Below are 16,463 nucleotides of genomic sequence, written 5' to 3' on the forward strand. Positions count from 1 at the left end.
ATGGCACTGAGCATGCTCTGTGGAGAGGGCGGGGCCCTCCCGGGCCGCGAGTCTAGGCAGGCGCTCCTCAGGCCGGCTCGGCGTCCCCGCCGCCCGCCCGCTCGGAGCCGCGCCCGCCGCAGGCTGCGCCCGCCCCGCCCCGCCCCGCCCCGCCCCCCGCCGCTCGTCCCCGCCGCGGCCGCGCCGCCTGCAGCAGCAGCAGCAGCAGCAGCTGCTCCTCCCCGGCGGCCGCCCCCCGCGGGTCCCTCCCTGGCTGCGGGAGAGACTGAGGTAGAGGGAGGACACAGCGCCGCGCCGCCCGCACCAGAGACCTTCGCCTCGCCCTGCTGGCTCCTCACCCTCTGGGAGAAACATGGGTAAGTCATCCTTCCTCCCCCGTCATCGCCTGACATTTTTCTCTTTCTCGGCGTGTTGCAGGGTGGGAAGCATTTCTCGCGCAAAGTTGCCGGATTTCTCCAACCCACGCGTGTAATACAGTGGCTCTTCGTCCGGGGAGAGTCGGCGCACGCGGAACGCACGCCGGTCCCCGGGCTGGGAGGGTCCCGAGCGCGGGGTGGGGTCGGGCCGCGGGGCGGACCGCCGCCCGGCTCTCGGGCACCTCGCTGCCGCGCCTCCCCTCCTCCATTCTTCCTGCCCGAGCCGGTGCCCCGGCACCGCGGACGGAGCCTGCCTCGCGGGCTAGCATCCTCTGCCCCATCCCCGTTTCCCCGGAGGCCACCCGCTTCCTTTCCCCGGCGTCTGCTGGTGTAGAGGCTCGGTCCCACCGCGAGAGAGACCACTTCGCGTAACTTCCCTGTCAGGGCGACCTTTCCCCATCTTGAGGACTGTTCATCCCGAGGCGGGGAAGTGAGAGCAAGTAGTTTGTCAGGGCGATTGTACAACCTGCACGGAGATTATTTTTGATGGGGGAGAACGGACAGCCTCATAGGTTGAGAGGATGACTTGTCAGAGGCCACGAGGAACGTGAGGAGGGAGGGATAGAACCGCTAGCTGTTGAATTGGTGTTGGGCGACTACAGTGTGCAATACTGCTGTGCTCAACCCGTTTTTTCGGTTCCTTCGCGTGTCTGCTGTAGGAGGAAACGCACCCTGGAACGTGTTACCGAACTTACGTGTTAGTTATTCTTTCCCAGCTTTCCCTGCCTTAATCTACATAATCTGATTTTAGTTGCTTTGTATGCATGGTTAATCTCAAGAAATTGTTTTGGGTGAGATACTTAAAACCGAATATATTTTCTAAACCTACATATAATTAATTTATCTTAAAAATTTTTTCATAACATATTGCTGAAGTTTTAAGTTCAGTAATTACAAAAACGTCTGATGAGTTCTGTGATTAAAAGACGATTTCTTTTTTTTTTTTTAATAGTAGCGATTTGGAATGCTATACTTCGACATGTTCCTAGTTTGCTTCCACTCCTGTTATAATTTCCTCTTTTTAAAATTTGCTCCTTTGGCATCTGTCAACTCGGACTTTTCCCACCCCTTCCGTGCAAGTTATTTTAAGCCTAAAATGACTGTGTGGTTCTTTCATCTGTCAATACAGTGCTCAACACGTCTAGAGTTCAGTCACGGCAACTTAGAATCTTCAAGGAAGTATCTAAATCTAGAAATGGTGTCGATGGAGCTTACTGGAAAAGCACATCCTCCAAGCTCTGTTTCAGACGTTTGGCCATATAATGGGAAGAGGCTAGTGTTGGAGGAGGAGGTGGTATGAATGAAAAATGAATCTATGGCCCTGAATTTTATTTTCAGTTCAGTTACCCCCCCCCCTTTTAATGTAAAATTGGGTGACCCATACGGACCTAGCTTTTCTCTAGGAGTAGAATTTTAAATAGTAGAATTTTAAATTTAATTCAGGTTATTGAACACATTGTGAATTTTCCCTGAACATACAAATTTTTTCTCCTTAATTACCTGCCACAAGTTTGGCCTGTAAAATACATTTACCCATATTTCAAGGTGAGCTAAAAAATCCATTTAAATAAAATTTTAACTTACATGTTGAGTCAGAATCTTTTCAGTAGAAAAAATTCAGTTCTTTTGCAATACTTAAGAATGAAAATACTTAAAATTATTTATTTAAAAATAACTGATCTTCAGAATCTTGAATGTTATTGCTTGATTTCAAAGAATGTTCAGATAGAAACCATCTCTCATATGAAGCTTCTCAGATACTCTGATTAAATCAGTCTCCTCATAACACTCTGTACCTTGTTGGAAGCTTTTTAGCACTTACATAATCTGCCTTATAATAGAGTTGTTTATGTGTGTGTGTTGTGCATTTAGTAATGAGTTCCCGAAGATGTGAATTATGTCTTAACTAATTTTTGTGTACCCCATAGTGCTTTCCACATGGTAGATATTCAATAAATCTTTGGTGAGTTCACTGTTGAACTTAAAACCTATCTATTATTTTCAATTATGAACCTGAAAGTATTGGCTCTGAACATTCAGGTTGGTAGATAATTATGGAGGTTTGGAGGAATTGGGAACAGAAGTATAATTATACTACAAGTCCTCTTCTTACTAAAAAAAAAAAAAAAAAAAAAAAAAAAAAAGAAAGTTGGGTTGTCTTAGAGGTATGGGTTTTGGGGTAGCCTCTAGGCAAACCATTTCCTTCTGCACTGCTGTCTTCCATGGTAAGGAGGTTTAGTGTTTGATTACTAGGTATATGCAATAACATAAAATTGAAACCTTGTGAAGCAGTTTCATATTTGGAGCCAAGGAAGTTATAACAATTGATACATACATAAGAGGTATCCTGACTGATGGTGGGAAAGAAATCACTTTTTAAAGTCTTTCTAAGAAATAAATAAGGTGATTAAAAAAATTATTCTCATGGCAGTGATTTCTCTCTGTAAGAAAGTGAAGAAAACTTTCTGTATTGTCTTATGAGCCATGGCTGTAATACATATTTTATCGTAAATTCACTATGTACTTAATATTTATTGAATATCACCCATGTACAATGAATTGTAGGAGGACAGAGATAAGACATTCATACTTCAAGTTGCATATAACCTTAATAGGAACAATATGATACATACACAGATAGCTGTAATAGAAATAAAGTATAAGTGATATAAAAGACCTTTACATATATTATAGATTCAGGGCACGGAGAGGTTTTAGAAGAGGGATGTTATTTGAACGAAAGGTTGGTTAAGCTTTTGAAAGGTAGAAATGAATGGAGACTGTTAGGATGGGGTTAGCAGGAGAGGTATTGCACAAATGAAGACATAGAGATAGACACCACTCAAGGATGATTAAATAGCCATGTTTGGCTGGAGCAAAAGGTAAGGTAAGAGTGGGTGTCAGAGAAAAAAAAGTATTTGTAGGTAAAGACCAGATAATGGAGGACTTTAAATGCTAAGTTGAGGTTTTTTGGACTTTGACTTGTCTTTTGAGGGACTATGAAACATTTTTATGCAGTTAAGTGATGGATCACATCTGTGGTTTAGAAAATTAATCTGTTAATTGATTGAAGGATGGGTTAGATGAAAAAATAGAGAACACTTCAGAAGGTGTTTGTTGTAGTTTGGATGAAAATATTTACCAGCCAGAACTAGGCTATAGAAGTGGAAATAGAATTTTGCAAATGAAGAACAGGATTCACTAGCCAACCAATTGAATATAGAGTTGAGAAAGAAATACAGTATCGCCTGGGCAATAAAGAAAATGCAGAACTATTAATATATATTTAATCCATTGGAAGAGGAAACATGAACAGTCAATTTTGGACCTGAAGAGTTGGACATTTAGATTCTCTGCTCATTGATGACAAGGACTCTCATTAGGTTTTGAATACATTTTTAACATTAGTGTCTGGCACATAGTAGCCATGCAGTAAATATTTGTTGACTGGCTGAAACTAGGTAAGAAAATATTTAGGTAAAAACTAGGTAAAAAAAAAAAAATTAACAAATAGTTATTTTAACTTTTAAGAGAGGATTTGAATAGGAAGTTATCCATAAATATCCTGAGATGATATTTCAAGTTAGGTTGGAGGCTGAGAGGCAACAGAGAGAAGAAAATTTGTCCAAGGTTAAGAATCTTGAGGAATGACCCATTGTTGGGGAAGAAATGGAATGAGACTGAATGACAGTGAAAGAGAAGTAGGTAGGAGTGAAAGACTAGAATTGGCCTGTGGCTAATTTCATTAAAGACTAAATGGTCAATAATGTCCATTGCTTTGGGACAGAGTGGTAAGGACTGAGAAAAGGACCTGTGTTGATAGGGTTTGATTAGGATATTACCCAGGATATTTTCTAAAAAGCAACTTTAAAAGATATAGTAGATATGGAGGTCAGTTGTAGAGGCTGAGTAACAAGTAAGTGGAACTAGAAATTCACTATGTATTCATGCTTTATCCCTTGACCTATTTGAAGATATGTTAAGTAAGCATAGGTTTCTTTAAACATTTTTAAAACATTGCACTTTACATGGAATGACACATGCTATTTTCTTGCCTGAGAATAATTTGTAATTTCACCATAGTGCTTCACATTTCTTTGACATTCCGTTTTTTATGTCATTATGTCTTAGTATAGTATACTTTTTATGCTTGCAAAATCTGTCGTGCAGAGTGAGCTTAGAAATGGTTTTATAATTTTACATGGCATTTTACCTAAAATATACTCTTTACTGATGAATGGTTTTATTACTTTTTATTTACTATTAGATTTTGTGAATGTGGGATTTCTCTAGTTATATTTATGCCTCTTACTATACTCTTAATTCCTGGAGTTTTTTTTTTTTCTCTATAAATATATATTAGCTTTATAGAGAAATTTTCCCCCCTCTTTTATTTTTAAGTTCAGGAATGGTTTCACAGATAAATTTAGAAAATAATACTTTTACTTGTTTTTTTTGTGAATTAGAGTGATACATTTTTTTTGGTAAAGTGGTAATCAATCAAATTTATTATTTTAGAAGAGCATAAATGACAGATTGCCTAGTTCAGCAATTTTCCTTATGTTGGCATTATATCTTTGTCCCATATACCTATTTTTTTTTCAGATGGGAAAAGGGTTAAATTCACTATCTTTGGTAGAGTCATATTTTGAAGTCTCTAGTACTACTATATGGGAAGTTAGGATAGCGCGAATTCATTTTGAGAACTGTTGGGTTTTAACTTTCACAGTGGAAGTTTCTGGGTGCCTTTGGGGAAAATAGTGTGGCTTTCCTCTTCAGAGATTCCAGGTCACCTGAATTTGGGCAATTCTGGTGTTATTGGTGGCACGAGCAGTGGCCATAAGAATTACCCAAATTTTTAGGAGTGCCTTGGTGGCTCAGTGGGTTAAGCATCTGGCTTTGGCTCAGGTCATGATCTCGGAGTCTTGGGATTGAGCCCACATTGAGCTCTCTGCTCAGCAGGGAACCTGCTTCCCCCTCTTTCTCTGCCTGCTGCTGAGAAACTTTTGTTGCTGGAAGTTAAAAGTGAGAATTAGGATAGTGATAAATGGAAGTGTTAAATTGAGCTGTAGCTTACAAACTCCAAAGTCCTTCTAACCAACTTTTTGTACAGAAAATGAATTTTTTCCGTATGAGCTCTGTATCTGTCCTCTGCTCTAAAGGCTATTTTTGCTTAATTTTGTCCATATTTATGACTTCAACTACTATATATATGCTATTAGTCCCTACATATACTATATGTGTTTATATATATTATTAAATATGTATGCTTGTATATACTATATATGTAGTCAGTATAGGCATACATATACTATACTTATAGTATATGTAGGCATACTTTTAACAATATAGGTTATTACATATGTTATATATAATATGTAGGCACTATATATAATGTTTGGGCTATACGTAGGCACTTTATATAATACATGTATGGACTATAATAAATGTAGGCACAGGGGTGCCTGGGTGGCTCAGTGGGTTACAGCCTCTGCCTTCAGCTCAGGTCATGATCCCGGGGTCCTGGGATCCAGCCCCACATCAGGCTCTCTGCTCATCAGGGAGCCTGCTTCCTCCTCTCTCTCTGCCTGCTTCTCTGCCTACTTGTGGATCTCTGTCAAATAAATAAATAAATAAAATATTTAAAAAATAAATATGTAGGCACATATACATGTATGGGCTATCTTTTTATCTAGGTGATTATTAAATATTTCTACATGCATAGTTAATTCAGACTCATTCAGTTCAAAATGAAATTCATCATGCAATTTTTAATAATGATTAACTAGAAGTGTGATGGTTAATGTTTAACCAAAAGCCCTTCTCCAAAAAAGCCCTGATTTGTGGAGGTTGTTGATATCCTGTGAATGTATAGTTAGGAAAAGATGAGCTGCAGTAAACCATTATATAGTAGATCCATCATATAGATACAGATAATAGTGAAATGTAGTAAAATAATTAAGTAGTTATGAGTTTTGAGTATTAATACCTTTTTTTAACATAACTTATTTAGGCTTATTAGGGTTAGTAATGGCTGTTTTAATAATTGCTTCATAAAATTCCTAAAAATTTAATAATCATGTCTCATGGGCTGGTACAAGAGGGTTTTACTACACCAATGAATTAATAATTACTATTATCATTTAATAAGAATTATTGATGTCAATTATGTTAATGCTTTAATTTAATCTTTTCAACAATTCTGTGAAGTAGATGACACTGTCCCCATTTTACTGATTCACAGAATCAGATAATTTATGCAGGGGAAGAGAACTAAGTCTCTAAAATCCTGTTGAGAGCAGTGATTCTCAGACTCTAGCTTACTTAAGAATCATGTAGCGTTTTTTAAAAAGAAAAAATTACTGGGCCCCACCCTCAGAAATTTTGATTCTGTAGGTGTTGGGTGGGCTGAGAATTTGCTTTGTCAAGACATTGGCAGATGATGTTGCACTTTCAATAGCATCGCTATAGAGCATAGGTTTGTAGGCTTTTTACATAAAGGGCCAGATGCTAAATATTTTAGGCTTTGCAGGCCAATAGGCAAAATCAAAGATATTACATACAAAGAGAGAAATATATGATGAAAGGAAACAAATATCCACAAATATTTTGTTGTTGACTGAATTCAAAGTACGATATCAAGTGAACACAAGTTATTGCAATATAGATCTACTAATGAAAATATTATAATTCTGTTTTTCAGATAGCATTTCACTTAATTGGTATTCAGAGTTACCGTATCATCAGAATTGATCCAGATGTTATTTGTTAATACAGATCTGTAATGTGATTTAATGGATTTTGTCTTTGAAACATGTTTTTACACAGATAGATACTGCCAAATACTGTTATCAGTCATGAGCATATGATTTTATTAATGAGCATATTCATTTCTATGAAAGGAATTTATAGAATTCTTTTAGATTCTTATTCTTTTGATACTTGCTATTTAGCATGCTACTACATTGCAGGTTAACTGCTTCTGACAGAAAGGTAGAAGCTCCTCAGTTGCTTGGTAAAGTGTATTTTTGATGTATAGAAGTTTCTTTTGCATTTGAAATGAGGTCTGAAAAACACTGCTGTAACCATAGCTTGAGCTTGCAAAATATATCTGTTGCAAATTTGTGTATGCATTGAGATCTTCTTTTAACATTTGACTGCACAAGAAGTGTATATAACGGATTGATGGTTACTTGTGTTTCCAACAGTGTTGTCAAAGTGACAGCATAGTTGAAATTTCTCATATAAGCACTATATTGCCTTGATTTTCAGGTCAGATTTTAGGAAATATCAAATGTGCAGCAAATCTAATTTCCAAAGGCATTCATTGTTTGGTAATAGTGGTTAAGGTATATCTTTTTTATTTTTTTCTCCCAGAAATTTCATCTCACCTTTGAGCTAGAAAATCACAATAAAACTGTATTGTGTTTACTAAGCCATTAAACTGTTACGTGATGAGGCAAGTCAGGGTATTCAGCTTCTACTTACCAAGTACATAGAGCTGATGATGCTTATGTCTGTGAGAGTGAATGAAATTGATACTACTGGTTCAATAATACATGATAGTTTAAGACATTTTCTTAATAAAATGCCTGCTGATGAATAATATAATGAAGAACCATAGGCTTCAAATACCTTACATTTCACAAACTTTGTAAGTTTGTTCAGCTAAGCCTTTTTCCATTCATCACATTTTTATCACCATCAGTTACAGCACATCTTAGCAGATTCCACTTCAGGTTGTACTGAATTAATTTATGTTCTCAGCTCTGAAAATAAACTTGCCTATTGTTCTATGCAGACTCTTCATAGAGGCTAATTCTTTAGTTGCATCATGCTCGACATCAGTGTTCCAAAAATAACATTAAGCAGTATCACTAATGTTTGTCAACTCATCAAAAACCAATGAAAATCTTTCAGAATCATGTACCTTGTTTTTTAGTTGAATATTGATAATGCTCTCTGTGTCCTTACCTCTTCAAGTAGCTATCATGATAGAAAGGCTATTCTCAAACAGTCGTGTTCTTCCCCCTGCCAAATGTTTCTTTGATTGTTGTATTCAGAACGCAGTTCAGCTTACCATGAGTAAACAGCTTTCCTTGCTTGGTTAATAAGTGAGCCACTTAGAAACTTACTTTGTAGATTCATTTTCATTTTTATTTTTGTAAAGAAATTCAGCTGTGATGAGCAACTGTGTTTTATATTTTCTAATTTCTCTGATAATTACTTTTTTATGAATTGTGAATATGATGAATGCTTAGTCTGGTAATATAGGTGTAGTATTTTTCCAGTATAGGTATAGTATCATTGCATGATACTATATGCAATAACAAAATAATCCATTCACCACTTATAATGCCTTAAAAGCATGACATTTGAAGTATATGGTTCCTGTTTTGACTTAATGATCAAGATGAAGTGTTGTGATATGACAATATACTTGGCGTTCAAAACAATGGACAGGCACATCTGTGCCACTGTAATTTGTAGTACTTCAAACAGAGTGTAAACTGATACATGATGTATATATGGTTTCTGTCTACCTACTCAACTCTGCCATCATAATGTGAATACAGATATAAACAATAAATAAAGGAGTGAGTTGTGTTTCAGTAAAACTTTGTTAACGGACACTGAAGTTTGAATTTCATGTAATTTTCACATCATGAAATATATTTCTCTTGATTTATTCAACGATTTACAAATGTAAAACTTTTAACTCTTGGGCCATACAAAAACAAGAGATGGACTGTAGTTTGCCTATTTCTACTATAGATTAATTGCTATACTACCTCACCTTTACCCCTACTTTTAAAGCTTGTGAATTCCCTAGCTCAGTGAATGGTATCACCACCCATCCAGTCAGTCATTCCTGAAATCTAGTCTTTCTCTTTCTAATAGCCATGAGATTCTGTAAGTTCTAACGATTCTTTGAATCAGTCCACTGTCTACCTGCCAGTTCAGGGTCTTATCACCCCTTCTTGAGACTATTTCACTCTTCTGTAACAGATGTTCTTTCCCCCAGCATTTCCCCTCTTAACCAGTTTTTACATGCTGCTTGAGTACTCTGTTTAAAAGGTGAATCAGAGGGGCGCCTGGGTGGCTCAGTGGGTTAAAGCCTCTGCCTTTGGCTCAGGTCATGATCTCAGGGTCCTGGGATCGAGCCCCGCATGGGACTCTCTGCTCGGCAGGGAGCCTGCTTCCTCCCCCTTCTCTCCCTCTGCCTGCTTCTCTGCCTACTTGTGATCTCTGTGTGTCAAATAAAAATAAATAAATTTTTTTTAAAAAAAAGGTGAATCTGATCATTTCTCTCCTTAGATATATTTTTTAATAACTTCCCAACATATGTAGCAGAGCTCCCAAACTCAAATGAAGAAATTATATGATTAAGGAGGGTTAAATGGTAATCTTTTGACACAGGTGCATCCCCCCCCAACATATTAAGTCAAAAAATATTTTTTTATTTCCATAAAGATATAGGCTTTCTCCCTTTTTTTTTTTTTTTGAAAATGTCTTTCATTTTCTGACTTTTGGTAAAAGACAAAAGTGAGAAAATATTTCTCTACTGTAGTAAGAACAGCAATGAAAGCATGGTGAATGGCAACTAACACTGGGTCTCAGTTGGAGATACAACATGAAATGGTGGGACTATGGCAAACTGGAGGATATGAGCCTAACCTAAAAGAGGGATTCCCTACTCAACTATAACCATTTTGCCATGTAGGAATATGAGCCTAGGGAAGGGAAAGCCTAGGGAAAGATTTGGGGACTTTTAAAAGAAATCAGAAATTAGATTTTTATCTAGATATGGTTGGCCCTTGAGCAACATGGGAGTTAGTGGCATGTACCTCCCACAGAGTAAAAAAATCCACATGTAATGTTTGAGTCTCCTGAAAACTTGACTACTAATAACCTACTGTTGAAGTCTTACTGAGAACAGTAGATTAACATACATTCTTATATGTATGTTATATATATATTATATATAACAGTATTTTATATATATTGCATACTGTTTTCTTTTAAGATAAGCTAGAAAAAGTAAAATGTTAATTAAGAAAATCATAAGAGAACATATATTTACAGTGCTGTACAGTATTGAAAACAATACAGTGGACTCACTGTTGGGTCCCCCAATAATGGGTCCATGATAAAAGGAGCGAGACTGATAAAAAGCGAAGGTCAAGCAAGCTTTATTTCGCCGCAAATAAAAAGGAGAATCAAACTGACCGATCGGGGCTGTCTCTTACAAAGAGGCAACCCCTCCCTGCCTTACAGACTAACTTTTATAGAGCAAAGACCATGTGGTTGGGCCTGGCCACACATAGGTGGCCAGTGAGATTGTAACACAGAGAAAGCTGCACAGTCATGCTAGGTCACACACAGGTGGCCAATTGAATTACAATTTACCCTGTAGTAGCTATTTGAACTAGCCTATCACCTTGGTCAGAATTGGCGCCCAAAAGGTGGGGCCCACACTCCTTGGTAGCTAGGGAGACAGTATGCCGCTCTACTGGTTGGATGTCTCCACCTGACCCGAATCACCCCTGCACTGGGGCCGTTATCTCCACCTGACCTGACATGCCCTTGTATTTGGGCTTTGTTACCTGGGACTGCTTACTTAAAAGCAAGTCCGGGACTTGCTTTTAAGTAAGTTCCCCTGGGGGGGAGGTGGGGCAGGGTCAGTTTAAGTTTTACTACATAAACAAAATCACTGTTTAACCGGATGGTATCATCGCTCTGGCTAAATAGGCCCTTACACTCACTATAGGTTGGTCCGTCCATGTGGTCAAAAATGGCAAGATCTCCTCTTTTTCTTTTTTATGGCTGCATGATACTCGTGTGTGGTTTTGTGTGTGTGTGTGTGTGTGTACACACACCACATCTTCCCTATGCTTTCATCTATCCATGAACATTTAGGTTGCTTCCATATCTTGACTTGTAAATCCTGCAGTAAACATAGGGGTGTGTATATCTTTTCAAAAATAACATTTTTGTGTTCATTGGGTAAATACCCAATAGTGGAATTATTGGATTTTATGTATTTCTATTTTTAAAGTTTTTGAGGTACCTCCATACCGTAGTCCCATAGTGGCTGTCCCAATTTATATTCCTGCCAATACGGCACAGGGGTTGTTTTTTCTCCACATCCTTGCCAACACTCATTATTTCTTGAGATTTTTATTTTAACCTTTTTGACAGATAAGGTGATATTTCATTGTGGTTTCGATTTGCATTTCCCTAGTGGTTAGTGATGTTGAGCATCTTTTCACGAGTCTATTGGCCATCTTTGGAGAAATGTGTATTTCTTCTGCCCAGTTTTTAATTGGATTATTTTTTTTTTTTTTTTTTTTTTTTTAAAGATTTTATTTATTTATTTGAGAGAGAGACAGTGAGAGAGAGCATGAGTGAGGAGAAGGTCAGAGGGAGAAGCAGACTCCCCATGGAGCTGGGAGCCTGATGCGGAACTCGATCCCGGGACTCCGGGATCATGACCTGAGCCGAAGGCAGTCGTCCAACCAACTGAGCCACCCAGGCGTCCCGGATTATTTGTTTTTTGGTGTATAAGTTGTATAAGTTCTTTGTATATTTTGAATATTAAATCCTTACATATCATTTACAAGTATTTTTTACCATTCAGTAGGTTATCTTTTTGTTTTGTTGATCTTTTCCTTCACTGTGTAAAAGCTTTTTATTTTAATGTAGTCCCAATTGTTTATTTTTGCTTTTGTTACCCTTGCCTTAGGTGAGGTATCTAGAAAAATGTTGCTGTGGTCAATATCAAAGACATTATTCCTCATGATCTTCTAGAGCTTTCATGGTTTCAGGTCTCATATTTAGGTCCTTAATCAATTTTGAGTTTATTTTTGTGTATGGTGTTAGAAAGGTGCCCTAGTTTCATTCTTTTGCCTGTAGCTCTTCATTTTTCCTAGCACTATTTCTAGAAAAGACTGTTTTTTCCTCATTGTAAGTTCTTTCCTTTTTTGTCATAGATTGACTATATAATATATAATAATATATAACATATGATATTAACTGATCATATTGTGGATTTATTTCTGGGCTTTCTATTTTTTTCCATTGATCTATTTTTATGCTAGTGCCACACTGTTTTCTTTCATGTAACTTTGTAGTGTATCTTGAAATCTGGAATTATGATACCTCCAGCTTTGTTCTTTCTGAAGATTATTTTGGCTATTCAGAGTCTTCTATTCCATACTAATTTTAGGATTATTTTTTCTAGTTCTATAAAAAATGCTGATGGTAGTTTAATAGGGGTTGCACTGAATCCGTAGATTGCTTTGGGTAGTATGGATACTTTAGCAATATTAATTCTTCCAATCCATGAGCATGGATTATCTTTCCATTTGTTTATGTCATCTTCAGTTTCTTCTATCAGTGCTTTATAGTTTCCAGAGTACAGATCTTTCACTTCCTTGATTAAGTTTCTTCCTAAGTGTTTTGTTGTTTTTGGTGCAAGTGTAAATGGAATTGTTTTCTAAATTTCTTTTTCTGCAGCTTCCTTACTAGGTATAGAAACGTACAAGTTTCTGGGTATTAATTTTCTGTTTTGCAACTTACTCATTTATTACTTCTATTTATTCATTTATTATTTCTATTCATTTTTTAATTTCATTTTTTATTTTATTCTATTCATTTATTAATTTTGGGGGGTCTTTAAGGTTTTTTACATATAGTATATCATCTGTGAATACTGACAGTTTAATTTCTCCCTTACCAAAATGCATGCTCTTTCTTTTTTTCTTGTCTGGTTACTGTGGCTAGGACTCTCAGTACTATGTTGAATAAAAGTGGCAAGTATATTGATACTTGATACTTGTCTTGTCTGAACTTTAGAGGGAAAGCTCTCAGCTCTCAATTTTTCACCATGGGGTATGATGTTAGCTGTAGGTTTTCATATATGGCCTCTTTTTTTTTTTTTTTTTTTTTTTTTAATTTAAGTAGGTGGAGCCCATTGCGGAGCTAGAATGCACAACTGTGAGATCAAGACCTGAGCTGAGATCCAGAGTCAGACACTCAACCAACTGAGCTACCCAGGCATTCCCCCTATATGGCCAGATTATGTTAAATAATGCAGGTGGTTATGTTCTCTGTAACTCCACTTTGTTGAGAGTTTTTATCATGAATGGATGTTGAATTTTGACAAATGCTTTTTCTGCATCTACTGAGATGATCATCTGATTTTTAGCTTTTGTTAATGTGGCATATGGCTCTTACAAATATTTGAATTTCAATCTCTGAGGTTTCTGTTAAGTCTTTAGTAATTCAGAAGCTATAATTATGTTCAAAATTGTGGTAAAATGGAACTTACATTACTTTTTCAAAGTTAATAAATTTAGTTCAAAATTAATTACTGCAAAAATTGTCATGTAAGTAGTCAAGAGCAAAGCCAATATCTGTGATACATAATATTCTCATCAATCATAATTAAACCAAATCTGTAATTGATCAGAATTATATAAGAACTTGAAGAGAGGGGCATCTGGGTGGCTCAGTGGGTTAAGCCTCTGCCTTCGGCTCAGGTCATGATCTCAGGGTCCTGGGATTGGGCCCCGCATTGGGCTCCCTGCTCAGCAGGGCATGTGCACCCCCCACCTACTTACGATCTCTGTCTGTCAAATAAATAAAGTCTTAAAAAAAAAATGAAATTGAAGAGGTAGAGGATAGAATCTCTCCTCTTTCATAAATTAATTCTGTAGTATAACCTTTGGCCAGTTACTTAAGCTCTTTTAAATCCCTTTTTCATCTGTATTCTTCAAATACTATCATTATTATTGAATAAAAACCAAATAATAGATTTCGATTAAAAATGGAAGGGGGGGAAAGAGCCCCTTTTCATAGGGAACTAATTTCATAAAGAACTAATACAAATTATAATGTGCAAACCTTTACACTCACTTATTTAATAAGACTGACCACCTCCCAAACCCAGATCATTGTATTTTTCCCTCTGTTTTTTGGAAGGGGTGTGTGTGTGATGGTGCCTTTCTAGGCAGAATGATGGTATGGCATTTTTAAAGAGTCATCAAAGTGCAATAGGGCTACTAGATTGTTTGTAGAAAGCATCATTTTCTTGTGTATATTAGAAAGCATTTTCTAACATACAAGGATTATATATTTAAACCAATTATATAAAATAAATTACATAGAATTCTATAATTTTAAAGAATATAAAACAAGTTAAATTATAAATTATGTAGAAAAGAATTATATAAAATAATTTCAAATAACTAGTAAGTTCTCCTAACTTATGGGTGGGGGGTTGGTTTTTATAGTCAGAAAAACAACAACCAGGAATCATGGAACTTTAACAAAAAAATGCTTTCAAAACTGTGAACTAACACCATCTGAGATTGTTTTTAACAAGAAATTGATAAAAAAATAAAAATTATTTCCTTTAGTTCTTTTGAAAAATATTCCATTTGAAGATTCCTCAAGTAACTCCATTATAAGAGATGAGGCTGATCATTATAAACAAACAAAGCTTAGAGGCGCCTGGGTGGCTCAGTTGGGTAAGGGGCTGCCTTTGACTCAGGTCATGATCCCAGGGTCCTGGGATTGAGTCCCATATCAGGTTCCCTGCTCAGCGGGGAGCCTGCCTCTCCTTCTCTCTTTCCCCCTCCTCCCTACTTGTACTCTCTCTCTCTCAAATAAATAAAATCTTAAAAAAAATTTTTTTACATTGAAATATTTGTTTTACAGAAATAGAAATGTTAGTTTACTTTTAAAAGTATATATTGGCTTCAAAAACAAAACCAATTACAATAAAGGTAGGATTAATGCTGACTAACTTAATTTGCTTTGGTTGTAAGAATGCATTTTTGGGGGACGCCTGGGTGGCTCAGTTGGTTAAGCAGCTGCCTTCGGCTCAGGTCATGATCCCAGCGTCCTGGGATCGAGTCCCACATCGGGCTCCTTGCCCCGCAGGGAGCCTGCCTCTCCCTCTGACTCTGCCTGCCACTCTGCCTGTGCTCTCTCTCTCTCTCTGACAAATAAATAAATAAAATCTTAAAAAAAAAAAAAAAAAGAATGCATTTTTGGCAAGAGTGGTGTGAAGCTCCAAGAAACAATAAAACTGTCACATTTCTGGTTCTCTATGGTTTGTATAAAACATTATTGGTCAGATCAGAAACAAGAAACATAGGACTATCATATTATGCATTACAGAAAGTGACAAGTAATGCAAGTGGTGACAGTTTCTGCTTTTGAAAAGTTTAGAACCTCTAACTGGAAGATAACATTAAAGAAATGACTAATAGAAACAGATAAGGGTGTAATTTGGATTCTTGAAAGAAAAAACAAGAGCCCCAAGAATTTTAATGAGAGAAAACATCATATGTACCATTTCAGCCCTAGTATAGCTTCTCAGGAATATACAGGTGCTCATTACTTGAAATGATCAAGAAAGTAGTTCTTAGAACTTATTTATCTATTTAAACATTTAATGGAAGCTAGAGTATGTACCCAGCATTGTTATTACCCTTGAGATACAAGGGCGGAGGCTGCCTCTGCTACATTTCATTGTGATTCCCCTCCCTTCCCAACCAACCCTTTTTTTTTCTTTATTTTGCTGCACACATTCACATACATAGGCAGTTAGCTAGTACAACTATGTAACATGGTTGGGTTATAAATTCATTCTTGAAGGGTTTACATCTCTCTAAAGCAAGAATTAGGTAGACTTCACTTTGCACAGCTCTGATTTTCATGAAATCTGCATGAATTTCATTTAACATGGTAATATGTGGGCTGCCTGTCCAGTGGAAAGAACCTAGGTGTTGAAGACACACATGTCTGGATTTATCTCACCTTTGGCACTACCTTTTTTTTTTTTTTTTTTTAAGATTTTATTTATTTATTTAACAGACAGAGATCACAAGGAGGTAGAGAGCCAGGCAGAGAGAGAGAGGAAGGGAAGCAGGCTCTGCGCTGAGCAGAGAGCCAGATGCTGGGCTTGATCTTAGGACCCTGGGCTCATGACCTGAGCCGAAGGCAGAGGGTTTAACCCACTGAGCCACCCAGGCA

At 37.2% G+C, this 16,463-nt stretch overlaps 1 protein-coding gene across 8 annotated transcripts in view; it reads left to right on the top strand.

The window, feature by feature from the left end:
- Nucleotides 1-148: 148 nt before the first annotated feature.
- The window catches only part of RAP1GDS1 (Rap1 GTPase-GDP dissociation stimulator 1), a 153,997-nt gene continuing 137,682 nt past the window's right edge, over nucleotides 149-16,463 (top strand). For all 8 annotated transcript variants that reach the window (XM_032332949.1, XM_032332958.1, XM_032332953.1 and 5 more), the window contains exon 1: nucleotides 149-356. In XM_032332949.1, coding sequence (XP_032188840.1) covers nucleotides 353-356 — 4 coding nt within the window. In that variant the 5' untranslated portion in view covers nucleotides 149-352. The remainder of the gene's footprint in view (nucleotides 357-16,463) is intronic.

This window comes from Mustela erminea, chromosome 2 (genome assembly GCF_009829155.1).
Source record: "Mustela erminea isolate mMusErm1 chromosome 2, mMusErm1.Pri, whole genome shotgun sequence".
Taxonomy (NCBI): domain Eukaryota; kingdom Metazoa; phylum Chordata; class Mammalia; order Carnivora; family Mustelidae; genus Mustela; species Mustela erminea.